Here is a 14,851-nt window from a genome sequence, read left to right on the forward strand (position 1 = left end):
GGTGTACTATCATCGGCTTTCCCTTCGGAATCTTGCTTATTCGGTAGATGACATCGTTGATCTTCTCCATAATGAGGTATGGACCTTCCCAAAACTGCTGCAATTTGGGAGAACAACCTTTTCGCTTCTTGGGATTATACAGCCATACTTTGTCGTTCTTCTTAAAGCAACCCTTTTCGGCTTGTGTATCGTACCGTTTCTTCATTCGGTCGCTAGCGATCTGAAGGTGGGAACGGACCAACTCATGTACATCGTCCATTCTTCTTCGTAATTCGATCACATAATCTTCACCTGCTACATCTTCTCCAGGTCGACACCCAAACTCTAGATCACAAGGTAGTCGCATTTCGCGTCCGAATAGGACTTTCGCTGGTGTCTGGCCTGTTGATTCGTTAACAGCAGATCTGTAGGCCATTGTGAAGAACGGAAGGTATTGGTCCCAGTCTCGCTGATGATCGGACACCATCTTTGTCAAATATTTGCCAACTGTCCTATTCATCCGTTCTACCATACCATCAGATTGCGGATGATATGCTGTAGTTCTTGTTTTCTTCATGCCTAGTCTATCACATATTCCTTGGAATAGATCGCTTTCGAAGTTCCTGCCTTGGTCACTATGGATCTCCAAAGGCACTCCAAATCGGCTGATATATTCTTGGATCAACTTATCTGCAACGGTGGCGGCCTTCTGGTCTGGAAGTGCGTAAATCTCGACCCACTTAGTGAAGTAATCCATTACTACCAGCATGTACTTGCCTCCATTTTCACTTTCTGGAAATGGCCCAGCGATGTCCAAAGCTATTCTTTCAAACGGGCTTCCAACATTATATTGTCTCATAGGAGCTCTCCTTTTTCGGTAAGGCCCGTTACTCGTGGCACAAATAGTACATTTCTTACACCAGTCTTTTACATCGTCGGAACTGTTCATCCAATAAAACCGTTCCCGAATTCGCTGAAGGGTTTTCCTTACACCAAAATGCCCTCCCGATGGACTGTCGTGTAACTGACGAAGTACTTCGGCTATTCTGCTCTTTGGGATCACCAACTGTCTTCTCTTCTCTGAACCGTCATCATTTTCCAGGACTCGTTTAAGCAAGCCATCTTCGATGATAAATGAGTCCCACTGGGCCCAATACGTCTTAACTACTGAGCATAGGTTTGATATTTCCTGCCAAGGTGGTCGACGGTTTTCCTCTTTCCATTTTCGGATTTTCTGTATAACTGGATCTCTCTCTTGTTCTTCCCTGATCTTAGTAGGCGTCCAGTCGTCGTTGACAATCGTCGTTCTTAGCACTGCTGCTTCCTTGGATTCCGTTTTGTTGCAGTGGGAACACTCTGCTGAGCATGGCCTTCTGGAAAGAGAATCAGCGTTTCTGTGGCTAACTCCGGCCCGGTGCTCAATCTTAAAATCGTATTCTTGGAGTCGTTCGATCCACCTGGCTATCTGACCCTCTGGATTCTTAAACTGCATCAACCACTTAAGGGCGGCATGGTCGGTTCGGATTAGAAACTTTCTTCCATAGAGGTATTGATAGAAGTGCTCTACTGATTTCACTACTGCCAGAAGTTCTCTTCTCGTGACGCAATAATTCCGCTCAGGTTTTGAAAGAACTTTACTAAAATATCCGAGGACTCGTTCCTGTCCTCCTTGAATCTGAGACAGCACTCCTCCAATTCCCACATTACTTGCATCTGTATCTAAGATGAACTCTCCTTCTGGCAGTGGATACCCTAAAATTGGTGCTGTTATTAAATGCTTTTTCAAGGTCTCAAAGGCATTTTGGCAGTCTGTATCCCAGCGGTAATCTCTTGCTTCCTCCGTAAGTCGCGTTAATGGCTTAGCGATATCTGCAAACTTCTTAATAAACCTCCGGTAGTAAGTACATAGTCCAAGAAAACTTCTCACTTGATGTTTGTCAGTTGGTTTTGGCCATTCCTTAATGGAATCGATTTTTCCCTTATCCACGGCCACTCCTTCTTTACTGACTATATGACCCAGATAATTGACTTTACCTTGAAATAGCTGGCACTTCTTGGGGTTTAACATCAATTGGGCAGCTTTAAGTCGATTAAAAACGTTTTCTAGATTCTTCAGATGTTCTTCGAATGTCTCCCCCAAGACGATTATGTCATCCAAATAAACCAGGCATGTTTTCCAAGATAACCCTCTCAACACATTTTCCATAAGCCTCTCAAATGTCGCAGGAGCATTACAGAGTCCAAATGGCATAACGTTGAATTGCCACAATCCAGATCCTGTGGTGAAGGCTGTCTTTTCTTTATCGACTGGGTCCATTTCTACCTGCCAGTATCCAGACTTCAAATCTAAAGTAGAAAACAATTTACTTCCAGCCAATGTGTCCAATGTGTCATCGATCCGAGGCAGAGGATAACTATCTTTCTTGGTAACGTTGTTCAGCAAACGGTAATCCACACAGAACCTCGTCGTTCCGTCTTTCTTCTTAACCAGGACCACCGGAGAGACCCATGGACTCGTAGAAGGTTCTATCACCCCGTCTTTCTTCATTTCCTGAACAATCGTTTCAGCTTCCTCTCTCTTCGCCTGTGGTAATCGTCGAGCTGTTTGACGAATTGGCTTAGCATTACCAGTATCAATTTTATGCTTAACAACGGTAGTTCTTCCCGTCTTTCCTCCTTTCGGTACGAAAATATCACGATACTGCCGAAGAAATTCCCTTAATTTCCTTTTCTCCATCTGATTTAGAGACTGTCCTGCAACTGCAACCATTTGGTCGAATTTGTCGTTGGAATTATCAGATGTTGTCGCCTGACGGATTATGGATGTCACAGGTACACAAGTTCCTACCTTTGTCTCTTTCTTGATGGTCACTGGGTAGTCGTTGACATTGATAAGTCTCACAGGAATTTCTTTGGCCGAAGTCACCAATTCCTTTCCAATTATGATTCCACGGCCAACCTCATCGTCGTGGTTCCAAGGCTCCATCATAACAGGTGTCCCTTCGTCTACAATTCCCTGTAGTCGCGCTACTATGATCGTTTCGCTTCTCGCAGGCACGACTGTATCTTCTGTAATGGCTGCTTGCACAGTGTTGTCATTATGTGGATGGAGAAATACCTCTTCGTTGCCAACTTTGATTACCTTATTCTTAAAATCCAATTGGAATCCATGCATATTCATTACGTCCATTCCTAATATAACATCCTCTTCGATGTCAGCAACTATAACAGTATGGACGAACTTTTCTGCTCCAATTCCCAATTGTACCTGGATTTCTCCATGAATGTTAGCATTTTCACCTGTAGCGGTCCGAAGTCGCAACCTCGTTGGTAACAGTTTCTTTCGGCTGTTTATAACTGTCGGGCGTATAATGGTTCTGGTCGCTCCGGTATCCACCAACAACGTATGCTTTTTACCATTTATGTCTCCATCTACATATACACTATCTTCACGACATTTCAAAGAAGCTATTAGTATGAGAGGGTCTTTGGAAAAGTTCTGGGTCGAAGCTGCCCCCCTAAGGCTGACCCGTTCTAGTTTTCCTGATGGTGAGTTTCTTGATTTGCGTCGTACCTAGGGTGCTTACAGGAGCTTCGTACGTGTCCTATTTCGCCACAATTCCAGCATCTGATGGTCTTCGTTTTCTTGTATGTCATGCTTTTCATCATATTAACGAGCTGGTCAAGTTTATCTTCATCTCCTTCCTCTTTTACAGTCCTAACTTTACTGTACCCGCCAGAGGCCTGCGTAGCTGACTCGTATTCGAGGGCGGCGGATAGGACATCAACCAGCGTCTTGTGACGAGCTAATCGTAGTGTTCTCTGCATTTCATGATCACGAAGACCATCAATAAACGTTTGAACGGCCAATTTTTCCATCATGTCTTCGGGAGCTGTTGGATAAGCATATCGTACTAATCTGGCAATATCTACCTCATATTCTTGAAGAGCCTCATCTTTCTTCTGTCTACGATTTTTAAGCTGTGACTGATATACATGCTCCAAATGTTCGTGGCCATATCGCATATTTAACCTCTTCTTCAGTTGTTCGAAATCATCGGTCTCCTCTACGGCTATGGTCTGAAGCACATCTAAGGCATCTCCTCGAAGAGCGATAGTCAGGTTTACAGCCTTTTCTTTTTCAGACCATCCATTTGCTCTTGCGGCTGATTCGAACTGTTTCATGTAGTTGTTCCATGATGATTTTCCGTCGAAAGTTGGGACTTTAACATGAATAGAACCTCCACTTCCTTCAAATTTCGGCCGTGTCTCCAACTTAAATTTCGTCTCGTCTTCTTTTATCTCCACTGTAATCGGATTGTTACCTCTCTCTGCTGTCCCTGTTTCTTCCATCTTCCTTTCCATCTCTTTAATCTTTTCTTCGAAGGCCAACTTATCGGCAGCAACTTGGTTTTTTAGCGAAGACACTCTATCGTCAAGAGCAGATATTTCAGAAGTGACTTTAGAGATGTTAGCAGAAACTTTGCTTTCCAGAGAAGAAATCTCGTTAGAAACTTTGCTTTCTAAAGAAGCGATGTCGCCGGATACTTTGTTCTCCAATGATGCGATGTCGCCGGAAACTTTGGCTACATCAGAAGACACTTTCGAAATATCGTCGGAAACTTTGTTCTCTAATGATGCGATGTCGCCGGAAACTTTCGAAATCGACGAGAGGACAGCATCTTCAAATATATAAGTCTCTGGATCTAGTCCTTCTTCTAGCAAAGCGTTCTTTAGTCGTTGGACTAACTCAGCCTTTTTTCCGGTAGAAGCTAATTCTCTGTCTTCAAGATGTCTTCTTAAATTAGTCACTGTCAGCTCATAAATCGTAGCCATTTTCACAATTTATTTTATATTCACTTGTATTATTATTATAAGTCTAATTTATGTTCGATCTCACTCTGACACCATTTGTTGTGAATTTATTAATTGTTAAGTCTTTAATTTATAATGTCTTGTTCTTATCTTAATTCATTAAAAAGCACAATGACTGATATTTATTTATTTTCACTAAACATACATAATTTATTAAAAAGCGAACGTAACATTTTATCGCGAGCGCGTCGTCCGAATTAACTGTTTTCAAAATAAAAGTTCCTCCATATTTATACGAAAACAGCTGCTCTAGAATCCCATGGATTTTGACCTCAATTGACCTGGTTTCGCCTCGAATGGACAGGCCTAATTCCGGAAGATTCGAATGGAACCAGTTTTTTTATTACTTGGAGTTTATGCCAGCTATTCGAAAGGTCTCGTATATTCTAAAACAGAACAGCATTAGTCATAATATAATACGGTTATTTTTAGGCCAGGATTTTTATCGTAACAGTACATCTTTCAAAAAATCTATGGCTACATTTTCATTTTTGGAATTAAAAGAACTTCTAATATGTTTGGCTACTGAAGTAAAGTAATTATTAAAATCCTTTGATGTAATCGCGCTTGGACAGACTTTTTTATTTTGAAATTTATTTCTGTGATAATTTATAACTGTCACGAGATAATTTTCTGAATTGGAAAAGAAATTCTCATAAGCCAGTTTTTTATTTTTTCTTTAATGATATTGTTGATTTGTAGTGCTTCTTAAACTTTTTATACTCACTATATTCCTTTGTAACATCAGCAATTATCTTGATTGTGGAAAGATTTTCTCGCATTACTATTAATTCATCACCAAACCAAGAAATTGGAACTTTACATACATTTCGGTAATAAATTGAGCTAATTCTGTTGCTGTTTACCACATATCACATAACAGCAAATATTAATTAATCTTTAGCTTTTTAGATAGAAAATATCTTTTCATGTCCTGAAGCCAATTTTTTAAATGTGAAGTAATAAAAGATACACTTCGATGAGACAAGATTCGATATAAAATTCCAAAAGTTTATCTAAATTGGGTATTGTTACGTCCAAGCCTTTGCAACGCCACTCATCCACGATTCTAACGGCGTTTTACGATGTTCTGATGTCACGAAATGATTCGAACGTTCGAAGCGAGACGCCGAGAGATTTCTATTGAAAGCTAGAAGCATAGGCGCACCATATATAAGAGCGATTACAATTAGAGTTAATCGATAAAATAAATTTGTACCGTTCAGTAAATAAATTAATTGTGTTTTCAGTGTTATAGTAAGAAAACATTAAATTGGTGTCAGAAGTGGGATACTTAAATATATTACGTGAAAAATGAGATTTAAAAGAAACGGATTAACGTGAATTGGATGACTTAATTAGAGAACTTAATTCTATTGGGAAAAAGGCTAATGTAGTCCAACGACTAAATTTGGTTGATTAGGCCGATTACATATATTTAATAATAGTATATTAATTAATGTCTGGACAAATTATGTAATACATTCGAGGAGTAATAACTAGAAAATTAGTTAAAAGAGCTGAATAAATAATTATGAACATTCCAAGAGACTCACAACATGATCCAGAAAACAACACAGCTCAACACTACCTGGGCACATTAAAACAAAAACTCTCCGTTTATTCAGGTCGCCTAAGGAGATACAAAGTTAGTAACAACCGGATATGTGGCAATATACTTTTTGAGCATGCAGAGAAGGCTTTCTATAGGAAACTGAATTCCACTGTGAAAATATAAATAAATCCTACCCAAGCCAAGAAGAAATTCATGAGTTTTCCATGATACCAACTTTCAACGCCAGCTACTCATAACAACAATGCTGGATGGATTGAAGAATCGACGAACAACTGTCAACAGAACAGTAATATTCCCTATGAACCTTTCACCACTGAAGAAGTCTCGAACATTATCAAGGAAACTGGAAATAACTGGAACTGGAAATCTCCTGGGTCAGACGGAGTTCAAAACTTCTGGCTAAAGAAGTTTTGGAGTGTACACGAGCTTTTAATATAATAGTCTCCCGTTTTGTACCGCTTCGCGGCTTTGGGAGTATAGCAGGGTAGTCTGCTATATTTGGGCCTACGGTATACAAGGAAGGTAACATGGCCAGTGCTACGCTTCAACCGCCTATTATTACCCCTGTTTTTACCCAAGGTACTCATTTTATTCAGGCTGAGTCGACCTGGGGCCTATAGACATTTTTAAAAATGTCTAGTTGTTCTTACCGGCGGTAGGATTCGAACTCCGGACCACCGGCATGCGAGGCAAGCATCCTACCGCTTGCGCTACGCAGCTCCTTAACCTACGAGCTTTTAATAGTGTTAATTATTCATCTTATTTTTAATCCGCAGGAAATACCACCATTTCTTACCCAGGGAACGACTTATCTAATACCGAAGGATCAAAATAATACCCAAGATTCAACCAAGTACCGCCCAATTACTTCTTCCAACTTTGTACAAATTGGTCATATCCTATGTAACCTAGCGTATCTACCAACACTGTTCTCAAAACAATATCATAGAGCCTCAACAGAAAGGATGCGCTAAGGGTTCCATGTACAACTTATAATCCACATTTCCAACCAGGCGTACACAAAAAAAGAAACCTTTTCACCGCCTTCATTGACTACAAGAAGACCTTTGATTCAGTATCGCATGAATGGCTTATAGATATATTGAAAATATATAAAGTCGATGGTAATATAGTAACCTTTTGAAAGCATATAATGACGGAGTGGAAGACTAAAATTCACCTTCATATACCCGGTGAAAACAACATCGAAACTGATATCCCAATTAACCGAGGCCTTTTCTAGGGGGACTCGTCGAGTCCTCTTTGGTTCTGTTTAGCGATGAACCCATTATCTCATCTACTGAACTCCACTCAGGTTTTAGCATCAAAAATAACAATACTGTTGTAGCGAAGCTTAATCATCTGTTGTATATGGATGATTTGAAATTAATGGCTTCCACTCGAAACCACTTAGATAGAATGCTAAAAACTGTAGAAAATTTCTCAAATGATATCAGTATGCATTTTGGACTAGACAAGTGCCGTATACTAAATATAGTCAGAGGAAAGGTTCACTCCGGAGGTTTCTATATGCAAGGATATTTAGACATTACCGCGGTATCAAGGGGGAAGAGGACTTATGGACATAGGTGAGCAACTGGATAAACAAGTTGCTAATTTAAGAACTTATTTTCAGGTACAGGCTGAGACATCTACTTTACATCGAGCAATTTACGTAGTAGATGATACAACGCCGCTTAAACGGAAGTAACAAGAAATGCGCATAAACCACCTGACTAAGCAAGAAAAAATGCGCACCTGGATGAGTAAACCTTTGCGTGGGCGACATCTCAATGAGATCAGCCAAGAATATGACGACAAAACGGCGTCGAACTATTGGTTGACATCAAGAAAAATGTTTCCCGAGACTAAGGGTTTCTTACTTGCCATTTGGATCAGGTTATTCCAACTAAAAATTACCTGAAATATATTGTTAAAGATCCTTAAATCCAAAATGACAAATGTCGATATCGATGCCAAGCACAAGAAACCATCCAACATCTTACCGGTGGCTGCCAGGCATTTGTCGGTACTGATTATAAAAAATGCCATGACTCAGTAGGAAAGATTGTCCACCAAGAACTAGCTGACAAACTGGGACTTCTCCAAACCGAGCATCTTCCTTATTATCAATACGCCCCTGACAGAATGCTTGAAACTGACAACTACAAGCTACACTGGGACCGCACTGTGCTCACAGACCAACCAGTGGCACATAATAGACCGAATATAATACTAGTTAATAAATTAACTAGGCAAACATCATTTATTGATGTGGCGATACCCAACACCAATAATTTACGTGTTAAATACAACGAAAATTATTATTTTCCTATAACCTATTACAGTATACTCCCTCTATAACGCACACGGTTATTACGAGGTTTCGCTTATAACGAGGCACATTAGATGTCCCGTGAAACTTCTATTGAACTATAACCCTCTATAGCGAGGCAAATTTGGTTATAACGAGAGAAAATAAGATCGAAAAACGTGTTTTTTACGCTCTTAACCCGGCCGTGGTTATAAATAAATACCCTTTTTAACTGCCCAGCAATAAACTTAACTGCCGCTCGCAATAAACTTCTTTACAATAAATACAACTGTTTCACATCTTTAGACAATATGATAGATAGAATGATACTGGACAATTTAAAGCAGTCAAAAATGACAAGACTTCTTCCAATTGCAGAAGCAATAGGTTATATTATCCTTTAAAATACGCTTTATACATTATGTAGTTGGAAAAAACTGTAAGTACAGATTTTTTGTTTTAACGTATATCATTGACAATAAAAATAAACAACTCTTTTTTGTTTTAATGTATTTCATTGACAATAAAAGTAAACAACTTTTTTTCTAAAACGCCACTCAAACAATATTTATTAGCATCTTATATTGCTCCGAATGGCTTCACTATAGGAAGATAATGTTTTAGAAAACTACATATTCATATGTATGCACAGTATTATTGTTGTCTGATATAACGAGATCGGCTTATAACGAGGTAATTAGTCTGCCATTTCGGTTCTCGTTATAGAGGGAGTCTACTTTATATCCTATTATTCTATGTATTACTGGTGTTATTCCCAAAAAACCCAGATGTGTACGAAAATTTTTGGGACATACTCCAGCATACCAAGTCACCTAGGACTCGATAACACGGAAAGAGTCCCACCAGAGCTCAATCCTTTTGATACCCTAGGTATCTGGGATGAGTGAATTTTCCCCCTGAGCCGTATGGCTAAATCTGGATGTTTATTTTAATAATTAGAAAACAATATAAATATATTTAAAAACTAAGTAGGTAATTGTAATGTACTAATTAATTGTAATGAAAGTAGGAAACAAAAGTAAAATACTATTGCTTAGAATTATGGAAACATTAAATGACCAAATGTTTTTCAAAATTTTCCAATAAAAACTTATGACTTCTATCTGTGTACACATTTGTAAATTAAGAAACTTTTTTCCACATCAACGGATCTAATGGGAGCATATTTTAAATTCATAAAAATATTTGGTTCTAAATCTATTTGTTCGAAAAAATTACCAACAAGAGCATCGGCCATTAAGTTTCTGAAAACCATTGTTTTTTGGATTATTGTTTCAAATTTTTGAAAAATATCTGTTCCAGTGTCACCTTTAACATTTTGACAAGCTGATTTTTAAAGCAAACTAAAATTTAACTTAATGACTGAAAGTTGCTGCTAAAAAACGTTGTTTTTAAAAATTGGTTTAGCATCTAGCAGAGATTGGGAACTTTCATCCGTTAAAGCGTCAATTATATTTTTTTTTCTAGTAATTTTCTGCATTTTAAAATCAAAATAGTTAACAAAATAAACAAGTAGACCAGTGTCAAAGCCTTTAAAAAAGGTAAAAAGTAAAAAAAAAATTATAGTGGAAAGAAACCTATTGGAAAAGGAAGAGAATATGCTACAAATGGAAGAAAAAATAAATTCCACTCCATCCGAGGTCGGGAAGTGGGAGAGGGTGAGTTTTTAAGGGTAAAAATTGGTTTATCGCGATTTTCGGCGAAACTACAAGTGCTATGGAAAAAAGTTACATGGAAAAGTGGGTAACAAAAAGATCTACATTTGTATTTACACTTTTTTCACATAACCTCAAAATTTTTGTGGAAAATTCAGTTGAAAATTCAATGAACCATGATTCATTGTGTACCCTTCCAATTTTTTAGTTTGATTTTTGTTTTCAGGATGGGTCGCATTACGAAAATGGAAAGAAAGGCGCACATACTGTTGATCAAATGAAGGCAACATTGGACTTAGTAACCATGGGTATGAGTATTCGGAAAGCTGCAGTAGAAAGTAATTTAGCGTATCCTACATTAAGGCGGTACATTGAAAAAAGAAAATCTGCTCCAAACGGAAACATAAGATTTGTCCCTAACTATGAGACGAACATGATTTTCACAAGTGAAAAAGAAGATGCTCTTGAAGACCTACTTGAAGACTTGTGCACTTATGTTTTACGGATTGACGTCTATTAAATGTAGAAAGGTTGCATATCAAATGGCTCAAAGGAATAATATCAAAATTCCTGATTGCTGGAAGAATGCAGTAATGGCTCCGAAGTTTTAGGAACAGGCATACAGATCTGTCACTGAGAACACCAGAGCCGTGCAGCCTGGCACGTGCGACATCATTTAACAGAGATAATGTTAATCGCTTTTTTGACAATTTATATGGTGTAATAAATCTAAATGCCGCTTTTTCTGACGGCACAAGAATTTACAACTTGGGTGAAACTGCAACCACAACGGTGCAAAAAACGCAGAAAATATTGGCACCAAAAGGGAAAAAGTGTTTGGGTAAAGTCACCAGCGGTGAGAAAGGGACGCTAGTAACAACGTGCTGTTTTATATGTGCCGGTGGTTATCCTTTACCTCCAGCAATGATTTTTCCCCGGAAAAATTATAAGGATTTCATGTTAAAAGGCGCCCCCACTGGCTCCTTAGGCCTTGCTACGCCGACAGGATGGATGAATTCTGAGTTATTTGTAGATAATGAAACATTTCATTAAACATAGCAGAAGCTCTCCTGATAACCCATCAATTTTAATATTCTATAATCATGAATCTCATTTATCCATCGAAGCCTTAGATTTGGCAAAAGCTGCAGGGGATAATATTGTAACTTTGCATCCCCACACATCGGCTAAATTACAGCCACTTGAGGTTGGTTTATACGCGCCATTCAAGACGTATTATAACAGTGCCATAGAGTCATGGCTTCTAAGAAATCCTGGTAGGCCGATATCTATTTATGACTTAGCTGAATGTATTGGAATAGCACACAGCCGTTCCATGACTCCTAAAAATATAGCCCATGCCTTTAAAAAATGCGGTATATATACCTTTGATCGGGATATCTTTACAAACGAGGACTTTTACCAAGTGAGGTAACAAACAGACCATGTCCAAATGATGAAAGTTCTAATAATACAAGAGACCTTCAAGGAGGTGAACATAACGATGAAATCACTGTGCCAAATGAAAATGACAGTTCTGCAGCTAATAACATTCAATCAGAAAACCCCGAACATACAGAAAGTCAAGTACGACCATAATTTATTCCACCACAACAATTTATGCCTGCATTGAAAGCCCAACTTCGTCAAAATAATAGAACGAACAGAAATAGTAAAAAAAGTATTATTGCCACAGATACGCCTGAAAAAAACATTACTGAAGAAGAAAGATTGCAAGCTAAAAGAAAGAGGCTAATAAATGAAAATAGACAAGCTAAGAAGAGAGTCCAATTTGTTAATGACGATAATACAGATTCAGAGGAGGATGAAATAGATATTTCCCTTGAGAGTGACAGTGATAGTGGAGAGTATGAACAAGATCTTCTTATTTTAAATCCAAATTTGTTTAGTACCCAAGGTTTTAACCTTAACGTAGAAGATTATGTCCTCGTAGAATTTCATCCAACAAAGTCAGTGGTATATTTTGTGGGGACAATATTACAGATAGAACAAGATGGGGAATATTGCATATCATTATTAAGACTTAAGGATAAATATAGCGAGCAGTTTGTTATGCCCAATGTTCCTGATATAGCTTCCGTCAACAAGAAAGATGTGAAATAAATTTTGCCGAGACCAAAACTACGTGGCAGCACAAAACGACAACAATGCTATTTTGCGTTTACAGTGTCTTTTTCTTTATTAAATGTCAGATAGGAATTATACCTATCTTCAGTTTTATTCTTTTTAACTATTCTTGTGCTTTTAAACGATAAAAATTTGAAATCTTACTATGGTTTCTGTAAACCTAAGACACTTAACAGAATAGTGTAATAGATTACAAATACGTGTTTCTGATACTCGTACAATTTCGTGTTTCTAGGTTAAAAGGGGACTGATCTAGACAATTTTAAATTTTTGATGGTTCATTGTTGAACACATGACCCTACAACTAATTTATACTAACAGAAAAATACCTTAAAAAGATGAATCAGTAGTTTCTTAGTCAATTGTGGTAAAAAATTATGTGTAGGGTAGACCGGGGACAATTAAAACAGGGTACAATTGAAACAGCCGCCATATTGGTAGTATTCCGTGATTAAAACCGCGCGCGCTTGTAGCAAACGCAGCGCCTCTAGAAGCCCGGTGTCTCTATCAGTCAGCCCTTGACTGTCGTTTGCATTACATGCGTACATTCTCGTTAGCGTGATTTACCGCTACCGAAGTAAACTTTTGCACTGAACAACAAAAGGTGACGCAACATATCGGAACGTAAGTATGCAGCTTCGACTATTTTTGTAGTTAAATGGCATTTCTTCTTTAGGGAGGCCAGTTTAAATTATTACTATTGTCCTAGAGTGAAAAGATATTTAAGTGTTTACGAAAAAATGTCTCGTGGGGACGATTGAAACAAATAGTATAGGGGATGATTGAAACATGTTTCAATTGTCCCCAGAGTAGTCTTTTATGTTATTTATTATTGTAGGTTGTAGTAGAGTATCCAGTGGTTAATACTTTAGGGGCGTTATTAATACCCCCCTCAAATTCATGTGAGATAACGTAGATTAAATTGTAGAAAAAATTTGGAAAAATTGTCAACGTAGTTTGTGCACGAGCCCTATTAACTGTTTGGTTTGTTTTAGGATGCCACGAGTACGAGTGAGAAAAACGGAAAGGGGTTTAAAACCCGTTTTGGTTTATGAAGAAGCCTATAAAGAGGTTACTGAAAATAACACGTCCATAAGATCAGCTGCAGCTAAATTTGATCTACACTACGTGTCATTAAGTAGATTTATCAAAAAAAAGCAATTGAGCAAGGATTCGTTACTCCAGTCACAATGGGTTATCATTGCGTGAGACGAGTATTTGACATAGACCAGGAAAAAAGCATTGCTAGATACATAATCAAAGCGGCACATATATTTTACGGGTTACCGCCTAAAGAAATTCGGAAATTGGCCGTGAAATATTCGTTGAACATGCCTGATACCTGGAGACAAAATGCTATGGCAGGAGAAGATTGGTTCTCTGGATTTATGAAACGCAATCCAGAACTTTCAATCCGCTGCGCTCAAGCCACAAGTCTTTTCAGAGCAACCAGTTTCAATGTAACGAACGTAAAACTTTTTTATGATAATCTGGCTAATGTAATGGATAAGTACAAATTTGAACCAAAAGATATATATAATATTGATGAAATGGGGATAACGACGGTCCAAAAACCTAGTACAGTTGTTGCCGAAAAGGGGACAAAACAGGTGGGAGCACTTACACCCGGAGAGAGGGGAACATTGGTGACCATAGCTTTAGCCGTCAATGCTATCGGTAACAGTATACCGCCCATTTTTATTTTTCCACGAAAAAGATACAAGGATCACTTAGTCCGTGACGGTCCAGTGGGGTGTATTGGAGCGGGAAACGCGAGCGGATGGATGCAAGAGAAAGAGTTCTTGGTATACCTTAATCATTTTCAAAAGCATACTAACGCTTCAACCGAAAATAAAGTATTGCTTTTACTTGATAACCACCAGTCACACATAAGTATACGCTGCTTGGATTTCTGTAAAACAAATGGCATTGTCGTCTTGTCATTTCCCCCGCATTGTTCGCATAAGTTCTCAACCTCTGGATCGTTCTATCTACGGTCCCTTCAAAAAGGCTTTCAATTCAAGTTGCGATTCTTGGATGAGAAATAATCCAGGAAAAACGATGACAATTTACGACATACCCAGCATAGCTAAATTATCTCTACCGTTGGCCCTCACGCAATCAAATATTATAGTTGGATTTGCTTGCACAGGCATATATCCCTTTAACAGAGACATATTTACGGAACTAGATTTTGCACCTTCATATGTCACGGATAGACCAGCTCTTAATAGCACGACACCATATGCCACTGACGTTCTTCAAGAAGCACCTAGTAAAGAT

General features: G+C 38.4%; 1 protein-coding gene across 2 annotated transcripts in view; it reads right to left on the reverse strand.

Moving 5' to 3' along the window:
• The window catches only part of LOC140447897 (uncharacterized), a 32,238-nt gene that overhangs the window by 7,020 nt on the left and 10,367 nt on the right, over positions 1-14,851 (reverse strand). The window contains exon 5 of one of the 2 annotated variants that reach the window (XM_072540818.1): positions 4,965-5,240. The exons of the other annotated variant lie outside the window; for it this stretch is intronic. Within the exon in view, the coding sequence (XP_072396919.1) occupies positions 5,218-5,240 (23 nt within the window). The 3' untranslated portion in view covers positions 4,965-5,217. Of the gene's footprint in view, positions 1-4,964; positions 5,241-14,851 lie in introns of those variants that run through there. 2 annotated transcript variants of the gene reach the window in all.

The sequence above is a fragment of the Diabrotica undecimpunctata genome, chromosome 8, assembly GCF_040954645.1.
Source record: "Diabrotica undecimpunctata isolate CICGRU chromosome 8, icDiaUnde3, whole genome shotgun sequence".
Lineage (NCBI taxonomy): Eukaryota > Metazoa > Arthropoda > Insecta > Coleoptera > Chrysomelidae > Diabrotica > Diabrotica undecimpunctata.